The sequence below is a fragment of the Cydia strobilella genome, chromosome 5 (assembly GCF_947568885.1).
Source record: "Cydia strobilella chromosome 5, ilCydStro3.1, whole genome shotgun sequence".
NCBI lineage: Eukaryota > Metazoa > Arthropoda > Insecta > Lepidoptera > Tortricidae > Cydia > Cydia strobilella.
The window spans coordinates 5,964,296-5,982,613 of NC_086045.1; the positions used below are offsets into that span (position 1 = coordinate 5,964,296).

General features: G+C 41.4%; 1 protein-coding gene across 1 annotated transcript; it reads right to left on the reverse strand.

Moving 5' to 3' along the window:
• Nucleotides 1-13,147: 13,147 nt before the first annotated feature.
• Nucleotides 13,148-17,192, reverse strand: LOC134741387 (general odorant-binding protein 1-like). Its single transcript, XM_063674152.1, has 3 exons — nt 17,025-17,192; nt 15,332-15,512; nt 13,148-13,390 (listed from the first exon to the last, which is right to left on the reverse strand). Exons 1-3 carry the CDS (start codon nt 17,178-17,180, stop codon nt 13,203-13,205), a joined length of 525 nt encoding a protein of 174 aa, XP_063530222.1. The 5' UTR covers nt 17,181-17,192; the 3' UTR covers nt 13,148-13,202.
• Nucleotides 17,193-18,318: the final 1,126 nt, after the last annotated feature.

Genomic DNA, 18,318 nt, shown 5'->3' on the forward strand with positions numbered 1-18,318 from the left:
ACACTTATTTTAGGGTTAATAAGATGTTAAGTGTAGAGGTGTTGTAGAAAGACTGACGAGGCTAGGTTGGGCAGTCATATTTATATGAGAGCGCGACCGCGCCCCGCCCACTGTGTCACGTGGGTGAGTTGTGCAGAGTCAGTATCCATTTATTGGCCAATCAGCTTACGCTATTTTACAAAGTTAGGGAATAGGTAATATTTATTGTGGGACATTGATTCTTAATAATACACATTGATTGGCTTATAACTATGCACGAAATATTAAAATAAAACATAAACACACAATGATTAAAAGACATAGAAAGTTACACAATAATAAAACACAAAATTAGAGAATCACAAAACGTACAATAAAATTACCTTAAAAGCTATATACGACAATCTCCCCCGCGTGTGCCAACACCGTCTCCATTCGTGGAGTATATAGGTATAAGCCGGGAAACTGGACGGCGGACTTCACCCGCTCGGGTGCGAACAATGGCTACTCTTATGTGGCCATCAGGGCCGGGAAAGAGTTGTGCGATTTCGCCTCTAGGCCATGTTCCTCGTGGCATAGAGCTGTCCGCTACGATGACGATGTCGCCTATATTTAGCTTCTGCACGTTCTGGTGAGCACTGGGCCGAGGGAGGAGGCTGGGTCTGTATTCTTTCTGCCAGCGCCTCCAAAAGTGATCGGCTAAGTTCTGCGCTGTCTTCCATGACGACAGTGACATATCTTTGTCTGTGAAGACGCCCAGTGGTGCCATTGCGCTCGACCGGTCGATGAGAAAATGGTTCGGCGTCAGAGCCTCGACATCTAGGTCTGGATTCACAGGTGTCAGTGGTCTGGAGTTCACTACGTGCTCGGCTTCTAGAAGCAGCGTATGTAGAACTTCTTCATGAGGTGCTCTCTCTTTTAGTGTAGCTTTCAGTGCAGTTTTCACGCTGCCCACGAGTCGTTCCCATGCACCGCCGGCGGAAGGGTTGCCAGGCGGTATCTTTTTCCAGGTGATCGCTCGTTCAGTCAGGAATGGCTTTAGGCTGTCTGGCAGCGTTTTCTTGGCCTCTGCAATTTCTCGTTCTGCTCCGTAGAAGTTAGTTGCGTTGTCGGAGTACAGAACGGTAGGCGTGCCGCGCCGAGCTATCATTCTGCGCAGTGAGAGTATCATAGAGGATGCCGAAAGTGAGGCGGCAAGCTCTAAGTGCACAGCTCGGGTAGTGAGGCAAGTATATAATACGCCCCATCTTTTCTCGCGGCGGCGGCCTATTGTAATATTCATTGGGCCAAATAAATCTACGGCTGCGGCGGTAAATGGCGGTTGATTCGCCTGGAGCCTCTCTGGTGGTAAGTCGCCTACAGGAACCTTGAGTGTGGTCCCCTTATAGGTCCGACACCATTGGCACTTATTCGTTATATAACGAATGCTACCGCGCAGACCGATAATATAATATCTCTGTTTCAGCTCGTTTATCACTGTTGAGTGGTTGCCGTGATTGTAGAGAGCATGAAAATGATGTATTAGCAGCTTGACGAAATCTTCTTTAGCGTGTAGAACGGGTATGTGTACGTCTTTATCTATTCTGGCGTTCAGCACGATGACTCCATTTTTGTCGAGTTTTACTGCGATTTTATGGAGTGGCGATTTCTTCGGAATCGGCCGTCCAGTTTCCATTAACTTGATTTCCTCTGGAAAGGCTTCATGTTGACTCCGGCGTATAAGCAATATCTCTGCTAAGTTCAAATGCCCCTTATTTATGTCTGTGTCTGGTTTCTTTTTAAGCAATGCGGCTTTAAAAACCTCGGCGGCAACCAGTGTTTTAGCGGTGGCGCGGACTAAGCGTACGAACTTTGAGAACCTACATACCTCCGGCAGGTACTCAAACTTATTTTTCGCGGCGCCTACCGAGCATACGAGCTTGTTAACGCGTTCTTCGCCCGTATCGGCGACGGGCGCGGGCGTTTTCTCTGTCGGCCAATGCTCCTCGCTTTTACGTACGAAATCGGGCCCTATGAACCATCGGTGGTTCGCTCCAAATTGCGTAGGTATACCGCGCGTCGCGTCGTCAGCTACGTTAGCTGCACTAGGCACCCAGCGCCAGTTGGCGGGGGAGGTAGTGTTCTCGATTTCCGCTAACCTATGTGCGACGAACGTTTTGTACCTACGTGGGTCCGACCGTATCCACGTGAGTGCCGTTTTGGAGTCAGACCAAAAATACTTGTCCTTTATTACGTAGTCTGACTCTTTGACTATGGTCTCCGCTAACCTAGTCGCTAGTACGCAGCTCTGTAATTCCATTCGTAGAATACTAACTACCCGGAGAGGTGACACTCGGGCCTTTGCGGCCACTAATGCGGACGTTCTAGTCCCCTCGGGGTTGACGCTGACTAGGTACACGGCCGCGGCATATATTTTTTCACTTGCGTCGCAAAAAACATGCATATATGCCTCCCTATTAAATGCGGGCACGTGTCGCGGAATTTCCAAGTCCCGTAATTGTTGTACGTTATCTATGAACGATCGCCATGCGGGTGCGAGCGAGACGGGTATGGGCGAGTCCCATCCGATTCCGGTGCGCCATATCTCCTGCATTAATGCCTTGCCTAAGACGGATATGGGGCTTACGTATCCGATCGGATCGAATATTGACATCGCACTACTCGTAACCTGTCGTTTTGTGGGTAATTTCTGACCGTTAAGTACGTCCTCGGGCGTGTTGCGAAAGTTTACGTTGAAACCTAAGGTGTCACGCTTGTGATTCCATTTCAAACCTAACGTACGTTCGCTCTCGCTAGCGCCTAACAATGACGTTTCCTCTTTACTGTTAACTACGTCAGCAATAACCGCAGGATGGTTCGACGCGAACCCGCGAAGCTCGAATGACGCGCGCATATTTAGTTCGTAAACCTCGTTTACTATGCGCCTGGCGTCGTCCTCGGACGTATCGAGCGCGATCAACATGTCGTCCATGTACGTATTTTTTATTGTTTTTTCAGCTGCGATCGGAAATTGTTCGCTATGCGTTCTTGCGTTTTCGTTTTTGACATATAACGCGGTTGTCGGCGACGCTGCCGATCCAAATATAAGCCGCTTCATTCTGTATTCTTGCGGTGGAGAGGTGCGGTCCTCCCCCCGCCAAACGAAACGTAACGCATCGCGATCTTGCTCAATTATCTCGATCTGTAAAAACATTTCTTTGACGTCCGCTATTACCGCGATTTTACCCTCGCGGAAACGCACTAGTACGCCAAAGAGTGACTCTAACAAGTCGGGGCCGGCCAAAAGCGCGCTATTGAGCGACCGTCCGTAGGCTGTGGCGGCCGCGTCCCACACTAGTCTCATTTTGCCGCGTTGCGGGTGAAAAGTTGGGAAATGCGCTAAGTACCACACCCGGGGCGCATCGAGGGGGGGCGGCGACTCCATTTTCTCCGCGTAACCCTTGTCAAGCAAGTTAGCCATATGCTTTGCATATTCGGCCTTTAACGTTGCATCTCGGTCTAGTTTTCGTTCTAGACTGTACAGCTGTTTTAATGCTTGCGCTCGGTTATCTGGGAGCTTTTCGTCGTCTGTCCGCCATAATAAGCCCGCTCGATACCTATTCTCCCCCGGTATTTTTACACAGGTGGTTTTCAGCAAGTCTAGCGCGCGCTGGTCGGGATCGGCCCGAGGTAGCTTTTGTGAAACGCCTAATGATTCTATGTCAAAATGCCGTTTCATTAGCTCTAAAGCCTCATCGTCCGCGGTTTTAGGCCGTGCGTGCCCTACAAAATTTACCGCGGCGCGACGCGTTCTATCTGGGCCGTGTAAAACCCAGCCCAGTCTAGTTAGGCTAGCAATGGGAAGCTCAGGCGGGCCCTCTAAAATTTGCCGAGAAATGATGAGGTGCCAATTATCTTGACCTATCACGATGGTAGGTATGCCGGTCGGGTAACTTAATTCGTCCGCGATTTTAGTCAAGTGTTCGCACTTGTCGACTACGTCACGTGGTACGCCCTGCATTCCTATGCCAATATCGCCAATCGTGATTACCTCCATCATTTCCATGTGTCGGCTACAAAAACCCCGTATTGCGACTCGTAACGTATACGAATCTGGATTTCTGACTACGCCGCCTATGCCTTCTATTTCCAAAGTTTCGCCTTTTACGCGAGGCGCGAGTTTATCGGCCGTTTCGTGAAGCATCAAAGTCATAGCCGCGCCTTCGTCTAGCAGCGCGAGGGTTTGCACGGTACCTAGCGGTCCCGACACCTCTACAGGCATGACTTTGAGGTACGTTTGAGGGAGCCTAATATTATTAACCGCTACCGCCGGAGCACTATTACCGTTCGCGGGCGCGGCCGCGTTCAGTCCGTGTAATAGCTTATGATGTCCGGCTTCGCATTGGTTAACTCCGCACGCGATGTACTTGCACTTGAACTTACGGTGAGCCGCGTCTAAGCATCTATAGCACAATTTAGCGCCCTTCGCTAAGTCCCACCGTTCAGAAATCGTCGCCGCTAAAAATTTACGACACGCGCTAACTTTGTGCTCGTGGCCGTTCTGGCAAACGGCGCACGTGCTGCGCGAGACAGGGACGGACGATGTCGGTTGTTTGGGCTTAGCTCCGGTCGACGCGGGTTTTTTTTTGTTACTATCGCGAGGCTTAACTTGCGCGATAGCGGGTTTATTACTACGCGGCGCTTCGCGTACGTAATGATCGTGGGAATCTGATTCCGACTCCGTGCTAGGATCGCGGGAAAACGCGGGGGCGCGACGCCTATCGCGAGAACTGCTTGCTCGCCTAGGGTCGTGCTCAAAAGATACCGTGTTTACTGTGTTCCGCAATCTGTTCGACGGCCTATGTCGGTTGACGCGTTTGGCTGCAGTGCTAATTTCGTTCAAAAACTCCGATAATGCAACTAGACCGGGAGTTTGACTATTAGACTGCCTATATTTTGCCCATTCGTAACGCACAATCAGATTAAGTTTGTCCACGATTTTGTTTACAAGTTCAGGCGCGTGTAGGTACTGCTCTTGTCGCAGCGAACGTATGGTTGCGACGGCATTCGCAATATGTGCGGCGAAGGAAGCTATGTTCGCGTTGTCTTCTGACAAGCGCGGCATACGTTTTATATTATGCAACTCCGTTAACACAATTTCCTCCGGGTCGCCGAATTGCCGTTCTAGCGCCTCCATAATTTCGTACGGGTCCTGAACTGTGTACATAATTGATTTCACGGCGGTCCGAGCCTCGCCTTTGAGCGCGCGCCTAATACGACTTACGTTATTGACGGCACTAAACATGGGAGACGTGTCCTCGAACTCTGCCCTAAATGAAATCCATTCGGTTATATCTCCTCCGAATGAGGGTAACTCGGGCGGCTTATGGTAGATAGGTGCATAACTGCCGTGTGGCACCTCTAAATAACGCGGTTGCGGCCTACTAGTACCCCGCTCAATGGCGGCGGCGCGCGGCGGCGGCGCTGTCTCCTTCGGCAAGGGAATTTTACTATTCTCGATCGCGACGTCGTGCTCCTGTGGCCTACACTGTTGTCCTACCCAATTCCTAGTACGCCGTTCAGACTCGTCAGCCACGGTACTGCCTCTGTCAGAATTCGCCTCCAATTCGGCGATCTGCAGCTTTAATTTGGCAGTATCGGACTGCTTCTGAGCGACAACTAGAGCGGCTTTATGAACCTCGAGCTCGGCCATGAGCACCGATAATTGACTATCACGATCCCTATTTACCGATTCGCGACCTCTGATTGATCCACGAACAGACGGCGCCCGCGGCGGCGGCGGCGCGACCACGGGGTCTTTATTCACTAGCGTATTTGACCTACTGCGAACTACTACCGTATTTTCTAACGCGTCCGAGTGTACCGAATTGTTGTCTATCTCTCCACCGCTATTCACTTGGTTGCCGGTGGAGCCTTTGCTCCATGTATGTGTCTCGGTAGGCGTGGTCTTGCCGGACGAGGGGGTAAGGGTCTCTGTGGGCGCGGGGGCAGGCGGGCCCTTAGCGCGCGGTCGAAGATTTCTCGTACTCTTCGTAGACATCTTCTTCTTTCTTGCACACACGCGGGGGGTCCCTAACTATATACAAATTTACCTGCCTAACACCTATGCCCTGACGCCACAGAGCGCAACGTCAGTGCCCCTAAGCGTAAATCCCTCGGTGCACTGAATCTCCCGCAATGACAAAGTGCAATGCCTAGAGCGTTCGAAAGCAGTGTGATGGCATCACCATGTGACACATGCAACGAAAGTTGCCAGGACGCGTGAGTGGAGGAAAACCTACAACACAGCAGGGGTAATTGGGTAAGGGTCTGAGCCGAAGCGTACTTCAAGGCTCAGCGCGTTCGTTTTTCAAGCTTCTTTTTTCTATCTGAGTGGAGAAAAATCTCGACACTCAGCGCGTACTTGTTTCTTTGTTCTTTCTTCTATCTGAGTGGAGAAATTCTCAACACTCAGCGCGTACTTGTTTCTTTGTTCTTTATTCGGCTATCGAAGGACCATAATTGTTGAGCGTAGACTGTTTTTCTTGAAGCTCGTACGCCGAAGACTGGAACGCGCTGGCCGAAGTGAAGCTACCGCTGCCAATTACCTCAGAAATACCACCACCATATTACCGGGTTAGTGTGAGGGTTAGTAAGAACACTTATTTTAGGGTTAATAAGATGTTAAGTGTAGAGGTGTTGTAGAAAGACTGACGAGGCTAGGTTGGGCAGTCATATTTATATGAGAGCGCGACCGCGCCCCGCCCACTGTGTCACGTGGGTGAGTTGTGCAGAGTCAGTATCCATTTATTGGCCAATCAGCTTACGCTATTTTACAAAGTTAGGGAATAGGTAATATTTATTGTGGGACATTGATTCTTAATAATACACATTGATTGGCTTATAACTATGCACGAAATATTAAAATAAAACATAAACACACAATGATTAAAAGACATAGAAAGTTACACAATAATAAAACACAAAATTAGAGAATCACAAAACGTACAATAAAATTATCTTAAAAGCTATATACGACAGCCATATAATTATGTTTATGTAATAACTTCTTAACTGGGCATGTGAGTTGGTCGAACATTGAGGCCTGTCTAAACATTGTCAGTGACATTATCATAAAGGACATAAAGTATTGACAAAGATAGATATAACTCCGTAATAGATGGATACAGTCTAAGGAAAAAACGTGCCTCGAAAATTACGAAAATTTGATTCTCGATCAGAGGGCGCCACTAGTTTTGGCCTACTCTCGTATAGAGGGCGTTGACGGTTTCGTTTGTTATTTATAATTTTAACGCATATCAGTGAAAGAACATGGCTCAAAATCATATAAAAATAATTAATGCAAGTAAAAAATCATTTATCTATATTTAAATACATTTTAACGTATTTTTTATAAATCTTCAATTTTAGTTTTAAAGTATGTCGATAGATGGCAGTGAATTTACAGCGGTTACAAAATTTACTATGACAGTACCGCTCTATCTTATTATATCCTCTTTGGTATTGATAAAGATTGATGATGAGTGTGTTTGAATACTTGGACAATATTAGCTTTCCTACATACCAAATACTAAAAGCTACTGTGTACCTACGTGTACAGGGTTACCCAAAAGTACGTTGACAAAGAAGTGTTAAGATTTTTTTGTACAAAATATCATTAAAAGCTAAAACTATTCCCACCTTCAAAATATTCCCATTTTACTTTGATATCAACAATATGCACATTAAAAAAAACGACGTATTTTTGGGCCATCCTGTATAATGCTAACCACATACTGTATTTAAGTCTAATAATATTTGTTAAAACCTAGATTTTTAAAAGTTTGCTTTGTAGAAGTTTTCATAGTTTTTTTTTTGTGATATCACATGGCACTAGCTTCAAAATCGCAAAAAAATACTGCCCATAGAAAACATTGAAATCTTATTAGATTTTGGAAAGAACTATCATTTTTATCGCGATTTCACTCGTATATATTCACCTCAGAGCTATGGGTTGAAATTGAAATAACACTGTCAGGCCAAGAAATTAAGTCTAAAGTGATTTAGGTCATACATAACATTGCCAAATAGTCGTACCTACATATATTATACTCCCAAATACGTATTTTCAATATTTTCATACCTTTTTTTGCAGGAGTAGAATATGTCATAACATTTTCAAAGTCGTTAACAATAGTACCTACATTGTAGGAGGCCGGAAAACCGCTCAAAGATGGACGAGTGAGTTTGAGGGCCGACACGTTAGTAGAGCTATTGCCTACTTTCCAGACCATCTCTTGCCACATTTCCGAACAGTGGCGTGAAAAGATTTTAACTGACAAGAAAAGGTACCATACTGTCCGGCACCGATTTGATTTATTTTTTTAGAGTAGTCTAAAATAACAGACACGTATTTTTTGGGATAAATTGTCCTCCAAAGTACTGAAAAGTGACCAAACCCTAAAGTACTGAAAACTACCCAAACCCTCAAACTTCTGTAGAGAGTTTTGTTTGATGAGAAGTATGAAACTTTGAAGTGTTTTTTTTTTTGTAAAATATGAGTTTGAGCCGAAATAACAAAACACGTGTTCATTACTTTTTCATGTTTTCCAACATATAATCAAACTAGTAATTAACCAGCAAGTTGTTGTTGTTGTTGTCCTATGGCACCCCAGAGGTGCAAAGGGCCTTCACAAGCTCGCGCCACTCCTTCCTATCTCCAGCGACCCCTCTGGCCTCGCTCCAGCTCAACCCGACCGCTCGTAGCTCACTCATGACGGACCGCTGCCAAGAGTGTACAGGGCGCCCGGAGCCACGGCTGCCCTCCGGCGGTTAACTAGCAATTCTACAGAAGTTATAGGGTTTGGTGACATTTACACAACACATATAAAAATAACCACAAACGCTGTAAATATTTCGAAACGTCGGGGTGTATTTTAAATTCATTATACCCAGAATAATCCGTTTCAATAGTTTTATATCTTAAATAACTATCGCGGTAACCGACCTTATTTCAATAATCTTAAATGCATTGATTTCTTACTGACTGCAAAAGCCATTACCAAAAATTTTTTGGTAGGTAGTTATAGATGTGTAAAGTAAAATAAAAAGTTTGTCAATTTAGTTACTATAAAAAAACTTCTATCTTTTTTTAAGTCGGTTAAAACATGACGCCGCACAGCGCCTTCTACAACTTCCAAAATGAGGACACTATTTTTTCTTAAGGGGCCCACTGATTACAGTGATTACCAGTCCGCCGCACGATATCGGCCTGTCAGTTGTTCGGAACTGTCAAATTTTTCTTCTAACTGACAGGCCGATATTGTCCGGTGGACTGGTAATCAGCCCCTTTAGACTTAACACATCTTTTAAATCAAATAATATTTTCCATTGCTCTATTAAGTCGGCTTAAACTCTTTAGCTTATAATTATCGTCTTTTATCTCATTATTCTGTACTTACTGTAGTAGGTATTTCATAGTTTTACGGCTGTGTTATCACTATATACATTTAGTTAAATATAACTGTTTTGCGGCAATTTGTCTGATGCATTCATGTCGAAGATATTTACGATAAACAAGATATCTTGTTCATAGATGGCAGCACCAGTCTCTCTCGCTACAACGTAAATCCGTAAGGAGTTCGTTTAGGAGGTGCAAGCGCGCACTGCTTGCCCTTAGAGCTGGAAAAAGACGCCTAGTCTTACTAAGATGGCATATAGTCGAGATATTTACGATATTTGCGCAGTTAACTGTACATAGTGGTAACATTGCACTTTTCTCAACGTCAACGTGTGAACATACATGTACAAGTAATATTAATTATATAAACGACTATAGTTATAATTGTTGACCTTGTATTTCAAATATAATTGATTTGTGATACATATTGTTTTATTTCATTAATTCGTTTGTCCCTTGAAATGAAATATCCGACACAGAATAAATAATAGTACTACCGTACAGAAAGGAAACTTCGTATAAAACCGAAGTTTGACAGCGGTTCAGGGTCGAACCATGATGTCCCTTTCTAATATACGGCACTATCCCTTTCGGCTATTTAGGGTTGTCAAAATTCAGATCATTATCTTATATGTGGTCGTGTACGCAAAGGGACATCAAGTTGTGCCAACCCTAATAATTGCTCGGAGCAATGCTGAGCCGAATGGAGCCGAGTTTGCCCGAGGCGAGGAGTTTCGCACCCCTGATTCGGTTTAAAAGAAAAGCTGACCTGGATTTATATTGATCTGACTTGATGCAATCTGACATAGTCTGTTATCTGCGATCTTTTTTTTCTCCCTGTATTATTCTGTGTAATTCGAAATACATTAACCTTTAAATTGTTCTCACTACTGAGGTGAAAAATTATATGTGCAACACGAGAGCAAAGTTATTTTACATCTCGTGTTCTTGAGTCCCGGGCTACGCTCAAGATTCTAACTTAGAATCACTCGCTTCGCTCGTGATTCAATTATAGAATCTTTCGCTTTCTCGGGACTCAAAATAAACACTCGCAGGAAAAACTAACTTTCCTCTTGTTGCACAAATAACTATTTTTTTAATTAATAAACAACACAATAATTGTGTCAGAAATCACATACTATCTAAATATAAGACACGGGTAAAAATAAGAGTCACTACCGAGTGTTACTTCCGTCAGAAAAAAAAAACTGAGACCCTCTTTAAAAAACTGTAATAGATTACCCTCTTTACTTTAAAAGAAGTCTAGGTACTCACAAGGCTTATAGGGTGCGTTGGGATAAGATTGAACGGGTTTTTCATGCGGGGTGAGATGAAAAGTCGCCTATACCATAGAGTAACTTATACTAGAGCGGTACTGTCATAGTAAATTTTGTAACCCCAGTAAATTCACTGCCATCTGTCGACACACTTTAAAACTAAAAATGAAGATTTATAAAAATACGATAAAATGTATTTAAATATGGATAAATGATTTTTTTTATTTTCATTAATTATTTTTATGATTTTGACCCATGTTCTTTCACTGATATGCGTTAAAATTGTTAATTAACAAACGAAACCGTCAACGCCATCTATACGACAGTAGGCCAAAGCTAGTAGCGCCCTCTGAACGAGAATCAAATTTTCTTGATTTTCGAGGCACGTTTTTTCCTTAGACTGTATCCATCTATTACGGAGTATCTTTGCCTATACGGACGATTTTTTTGTCTCACCCCTCATGTAAAACCCGTTCAATCTTATCCTAACGCACCCTACCTCATTAGTATGCACCAGTAGGTAGTAAGTTTAATAAAGTGAAACTAGGAGATGCATGTGTAATGTAAAAACATGAGCGAGTCAGATTGAATAACACGAGCGGCGGTGATGGTAGAATGATGTCGGGTTTATATTGAGCTTAGCTACTAGTGATGGATAGCTTGTAACTTTCTAAATATTCGTTAAACTTTATGTTATTGACAATTCCATTGAAATTTTCTTGATAGCTTGCGGAATCTTACCCGCACGGTGGAGGTGTAAGTGCCAACTTTTGCATTTCATTAAAATTTCACCACTGATAACGGGGTATGGTAATTGCAAGAGCTTGTTTGCCCTATTATGAATGGACTTGCGCAAAAAACTTCTGGCCGTTGAAGTATTTTCATCGTACTCCTTGCTCACTCTCGTACCGCCCCGTAATAAAACGCAGGTGACGCGAAAAAAAACAATCACTTGTTTTTTAGAGCCAAATTTGATACTGTCAACCGGGGTGAATAGGAATGGCTGGGGTGAATAGGGACAAAACTTAAATTGTGATTTAGGTACCTGAATATTTTTTATACCTATCCATAGAAATTGTATCTTACAAAATTACTTGTTATTTTCAATTGAATGATACAATTTGTCCGAGTATTTTTTAAGAAATTATTAGGTAATTCACATTTCAAGGTTTGTCTCCATTCACCCCAGCCATCCCCAAAACTTCCGTGGGACGTAATTACTGTCGTTACACTCGTTACGATAAGAATCATTGCAGGAGCAACACCTGTGGCCATAGCCCGGCGTAGAGCAATTTCCGACCAAATTACCTACCGTTATCCGTTATAATATTTCAAAATTGTTTATTTTTGCTCATTTTGGAAGTGTAGGTAAATGAAACATTGAACTATTATTACTAACGTATAGCAACGGCACAGAGAACGGTTTCATGAGTTGCTTCCGTTTTAGCATCAAACCATAGAAGCGGAGCGTGAATCTCGCGACCTAAACGCGTAAGCGCCATGAACTTTACGGCGCGTACGACGTTTTGGTCGCGTCGTACAGGTTGTGATTGCGACAATTTCATTGTTTGGTATGTCGCCTCTATAGTAATAATAACGTAATGAGTTGACGAAATAAGTTGGTAGGTATAAGAAATTACAAATAAGTAAAGCCGACTTTTAAACTTCCACCATTAATATATTTTTTTTAATACATTATAATTTGGCTTACAATAATTTAATCACAGTTAACAATAAAATTAAGACTTGTGGCTGACATTAAAGCTAAAACATTAATAATAGAGAAGACTACAATAAACAATAACAAATCAATGTTTCTATCGGAGTCCATTTGATATTGCCTTTATTGTTTTGGTCAAGTTTATTAAGAACAACATTATGGTCAACTATATTAAATATATTAATAACGGGTCACTCACGTAACATGTCTGTGTCTCACGGAAGTTTTGTTATTACAATTATGGTCAACTGTTTTTTTTTTACATATTTTAGTGAATAAATATTGAACAAAGTGAGTGAAGAACATTCGTAAAGCAATATAAAGAAATGTATCATTAGCTAAATTTAAAAAATATGCAAATGTATGTGTGAAGTGATGAAAATGAAAAAAAAAATTGACAAACGTTTTCTTTTACTGTTTGGACACTTAATTAAATCTTAGTTTGACTGATATCTATTGTAAAGTAAAAACTAAAAAGATAAAATAATGGCATGGAAAAGTTATGTAAGAAGGAACAAATAGCTCTATCAGTAGATAAGGAAGAAAAGACAAATATCCCGATAATGCTGTTACTAACAATGAAACGGTCTATTCATAGCTTAATGCAGTACCCGACTTCACACCAAGGATATACAACTTGACACAACGCACCTCTCTGCCTCTAGAACATTTTAGTGCTCTAAATTTTTCAACAATTCTAGACGGATATTTTAGAACTCTAAATAATCAGGCTCTGCCTTAAGCTATGATTACAGCTGTTCCTCGATCAAGTCCATCTATAATCGTACTACGACGGCTTAACTTCAGTCATAACCTCTTCCAGAACCGTCTCCATGCTCGGCGCCCACTTGAGCCCATGGATTTTGGTTCTGAAGCACTTGGCGATTTCCAATGTCCTGATACAATCGTCAGCTTCGGTAATCGTTTTCTCGCACTCGTGAATCATGGTTACTAGCTGTTTTGCTAGGTCATCATCTGAAATTAAGTGTGGTTGAAGGACCATTAATATGTGTTTTATATGTAGTATTTTAAAATGAGATCGCTGGATAAGCGCGCCATTTATGTAAAAAATATTAGCTTTTGACGCGGCTGTATACAGGCTGTACCATAAATGACACGTCACAGTGACACTGTAGGTAGACCAGGCAAAGAGGACCCAAATCAACTTAACATGACCTCCCCCCCAGTAGAAGTGGCACGGTTTGAATTGCTAAAAGGTTTTTCATGAATTTTGACCGTTTTTATTGTTAGTACCAATGTGCACTCGGAAAGATCTCAAAGTTAGTTGTTTTATATGTATGTACGGCTTTATGAATAGTTAAATAAGATAACAGAAGAGGTATTTTATCGATAAACAATGTAAAATGCAAAAGGATACCTACTTGTTAAATCTTGAATTAAATTTACAGCGAGACATTAATTTCGACTTTGTCCACCTGTCGTGAAAAAAAAAAAAACTATAAAAGGTAATAAGCAAATAACGTTGGGCTATTGATAATGTTATGCAGATATTATGATACATGTACTTTTATGCAATAAAATAGGAATTATTAATTATCAACTTTTTTTTTTTTTTTCAAAAAAGTATAATACATTTTAAACTTATACTTTCGAATGCCTCATAAAATAAAAAATAAGTTAAAAGTATGAAATCTGCAATCTGTTGCTAACATAAAATACTTAAACTGAAATAGATATCCACTTCAAAAATATCAAAATAGATATCAAAACGTCCACTTGGATCCGTAATGGATCCAACGGATTTTAGTGGACGGAGGGCTTTTTCTTTAGTGTATGAAACAATTCAAAATCAAAAACACACAAATTATTCGATTTGTTCCCTAGTTCATAAAAATAATTTGATTTGTTCCCTAGTTGGATAACCATGTTAAGATTCGTTCTGGTCACAGAAATAAAACGCCAATTCAGTATTTGCCGAATGCCTAAAAGAAAGAGATGGAAAATGCTTATCTCCCTTTTTAAGGGTATCATGAAGTTGATAAAGGTTCAAAGAAAATAAAATACGGGTTGAAGTTTAATTGATCTATTAAAATCATTTTACAATTAGGTGCTCGATTTGTTTTCCCCCGACTCGTATGCATGCTACGCTTGGCACCGTCTTCTTGTAAAACTTCTAGTTAATTTCCTTAAATTAATTTCGGATATGTTTCGTGCTGCCTCGAACACACGTCGCCGTAGTCAAAGTCGGAATTAATTAATGTTTCGCTGTGAACTTAATTCAAGCTTTAACCAGTACTTTTTTGCATTTCACATTGTTTATCGATAAAATACTTGTTTGTGAGGGCTAACGCGTATGAATTCGCCGCTAGGGGCGCTAGTGTAGATGGTGGTCTTTTCCATAGTTAGAAATGTCACTTGTCACTTCAATGACTGACAGCTGTTCTTTAGTCTTTTGGACCACCATCAACAGAGGCGCCAACTGGTGAGCAAAAAAACGATAGCACTCAATGACGCCGTACACTTAAAAAAAACTAACTTCGAGGCCTTTCCTAGTGAACATTGGCAGCACTAACAATGTTAAAAACGGTCAAAATTCATGAAAAACCTTAGTTTGGCAATAACTTTTTTTGAAACCGTGTCACTTCTACTGGGGTCATGTTAAGTTGGTTTGGGTCCTCTTGGTCTGGTCTGCCTTGGTGAGCGCTCCGAACGAAAGATATTTTATTTGATTTATTTTTCCAATTAAAACACGATTGCGCAAATGCAGATATACACCGCTAACACCAGATATAGCAGCTGAACACCGCTAATAAAAATGACCGCTAGTTATCACCATGTTTTCCTCGTTACTGATCGTGAAGACTCTTACCTAACCTAGTCTCAGCAGTTTCCTGATCGTTTTTATGCTGCAGTTTGGCATCCTTGTCGAAGATGTAGGAAATGACTGTTAGGTACCTGCTCCATGAGTCTTAGCGAACTCATGCGCGTTCTTATGATGCAGCTTGGCATCCTCATCAATCAGGTCGAACTTCAAGGCCATACACATAATGACGCAGCCCGTGTCACGGTTTAGTAGCTCGTAGTCTTCACGCCAGAAGTTGTAGAAATCTTGCATTATGTTCTCTTGGACGTTTAGCTGGAATAGATGAATTAAGCGCTATCATCCATTATCAACTTCGCGAGTAGCTAGGAATAGCGTAAAGGCACCAATGACCGACAAGAACCAATAACCGACACTTTTTTTGACCTAATAATAAGAGTAGGAAACTGATTTCTTAATTTTGCAACACTGTGCACTAGACAGCACACTGTTGTGCCTCATTGCAATTTGAGTGAGATCCGTCTTTTTGTTTGAAAATGGCAGCGTGAAAATCCAGTGCGGCTAGAGATCTGGTGAAAATAACAGAATTTCTTATAGAAACTTTTATGGAAATGAGTACATTGTTTTTTCAATAATCCCAATGTAATGTGATTGACTCGAATTTGGTGTTTTTTACGGGTTATTATGAGAACTGTAGGATTTATTTTTGTTATAACGAAAGTCTAAGGTTAATTATTTTTATAGAAATTGTTGGTGGCGATTACTGGTTTTCACAAAGTGACTGTTCCAATTATCGACACGTGTGGATAATTTTTTTAAATATTATTTCATTTGACCAGCGAATATGTATGCCCTTTGCTTTGCCTGATTGATAGATATTTGAAATAGATTAATAAAAATAGAGCTGCCAGAGGGCCTACCGAAGTTCGCAAGTCTTGTCGGAAAGACAAGTCAGATAATGTTTTGGTTTCCTTTTAAGCTACGACTGTTCCCTTTTACCCACAGACCCTATTATACTTATAATAATAATGAATAAATCATAAGTAAAACATTTCAGGCAGGCCCATACAATTTTGTTCTAACACTTCAACTAAAAATTAAAATTGTAATAAATAAAAGTAATAAGCACAACATGTAGTCAGCATTGTTTGACAACATGCATGGACGTCCACCGGGCTAACATAGGGTTGTCCCAGCGGTTAGCAAACACGCTCAAGATGCGATTGGGATTATGTGCGTGTATTTGTATAATTAATACAATTTTGCACGAATGTTTCTAATATAATGGGTACTTTTTTAATTGAATGGCATAGAGTACAAAAATAGACAATTAATTGTATTAACATTATTAGGTCTAGTAATTTAAACGTCAACATTCTAGTGGCCCTTGGTATGAATGGAGGGGGCAGTTGTGCTAATGGTAGTTGCATCGGCCGTGGCCCGTTCTAGATGAGTCAATTAAGCCATTAATACACCATTGTTTTCTTGGGAGGTCAAACCCTGGAAGTCGACGTGTACCTAGGGCTTGTGATTCTCGAGTTTGCATTGGCGGCGGCCCAATACGGCGGCGGAATATTGAAACTTGAGAGGTTCTGGGTATATGCGGGTTTTCTGGACTTCAGACGCTGGTGAGGTGGGTTACAGAAATCTCTATGAATGGGTATGGAGCCAGTGGATCTTCTCCGTTTCCCTCCTTAATGCATGCTTCCCACGCAGATGTGGGGGGGGGGGGGCTATGTGGCACAGAGTTGGTAGCCAGTATGTGCTAACAACATTAGCAAAATATACATTTTTATATTGGTATCAGTGAATCTCCTAACATCTCACCTCGGTCTTACAGTTATCCAACGCCGTGGCAAACCCAGTAGTCAACTTCTTCATAATCTCCACCGAAGGAGTAGCTCTATTCACACAAAGCGACAAAATAAACGCGGCAACCAACGTCCACCATTTTGTGGCAGCCGCCATCTTGAATTCTAGCATTCAAGTGATCGAGGCATACGTTTTTGTGGCATTTTTAAAGCGATTAGGGAAGATTAAAGTTTTTTTAATTATAGCGGAGTACGGATGTGTCAATTGGTTTGATGAATGGTTCAGTCATGCAGTGTGATAATGAGCACGTCGGAATGACAATGTCGCGTAGTACCTACGCTCTAATGAGCGCTTTGATACATGACGTGGTTATGACAATGAAGTAGGTACTTAAGTCACACGACTAGTGATGGGCAGCTACCGGTAATATTTCCAAAGCGAGTATTTTCCCAGTAACGCTACTGGTAATATTACAAAATATTGGAAATATACGGTAAGATTCAGGATTTTAACAGAAATTCAAGGGTTTTTCGTGTTTAATTTATAATTTAAAAAAGTGTAGGGCTATCTTCAGAAAATAAATTATTAATCTTACCAGTAACTTACCCAATGTTACCAGGTATCTTACCATTACTACTAGAAATATTACCGCCTCGTAAATTAAATTCTACACAAACAGAAACGTTTATTACCTTTTCAGTACGGCTACCATCAGTTTGGCACTGACATAAACACTAGCGTGAACGTAACTTACTTTCTATGCGTCTCGCTCGTACTGACATATTAGTGCGAGCGAGATGTATATGAAGTAAATTACGTAGACGTTAGAGTATATGCCAGTTTTGACACTGTCAGTGACTCATGGTACGGGTACAGATCAAGTTTGCTGTCCGAAATAAAATAGAATACCTATTGGCATTAAAATCAGTTTAATCACAACAATATTATACAGTTGACTTCAAATTGGTAATACAAAACACTTGATTGTGGCTCGTTATAGCTCAGCAATAGTATACTACATTAACCCCGTTGTTAAAATAAGGTGTATTTAATTAGCAAATTTTCTAATAAAACAAATAATTTAACTCCAGAATTGTGGCTAACCACATATTATCAATGTAAGTTAATAATTATCGATATCACTATGAGACACTCATGTAACTGGCAGGTGATTGATAATGATAATCAAAGAGAAAAGTGTTCATTTGAAATTCTTTAATTTTTAATCATCATGTTTGCATATTTGTGTGAAGCCTAAAAAAATGGGATAAATTAAAATTATCAACGTAAGTGTGAAATGTTATGGTCA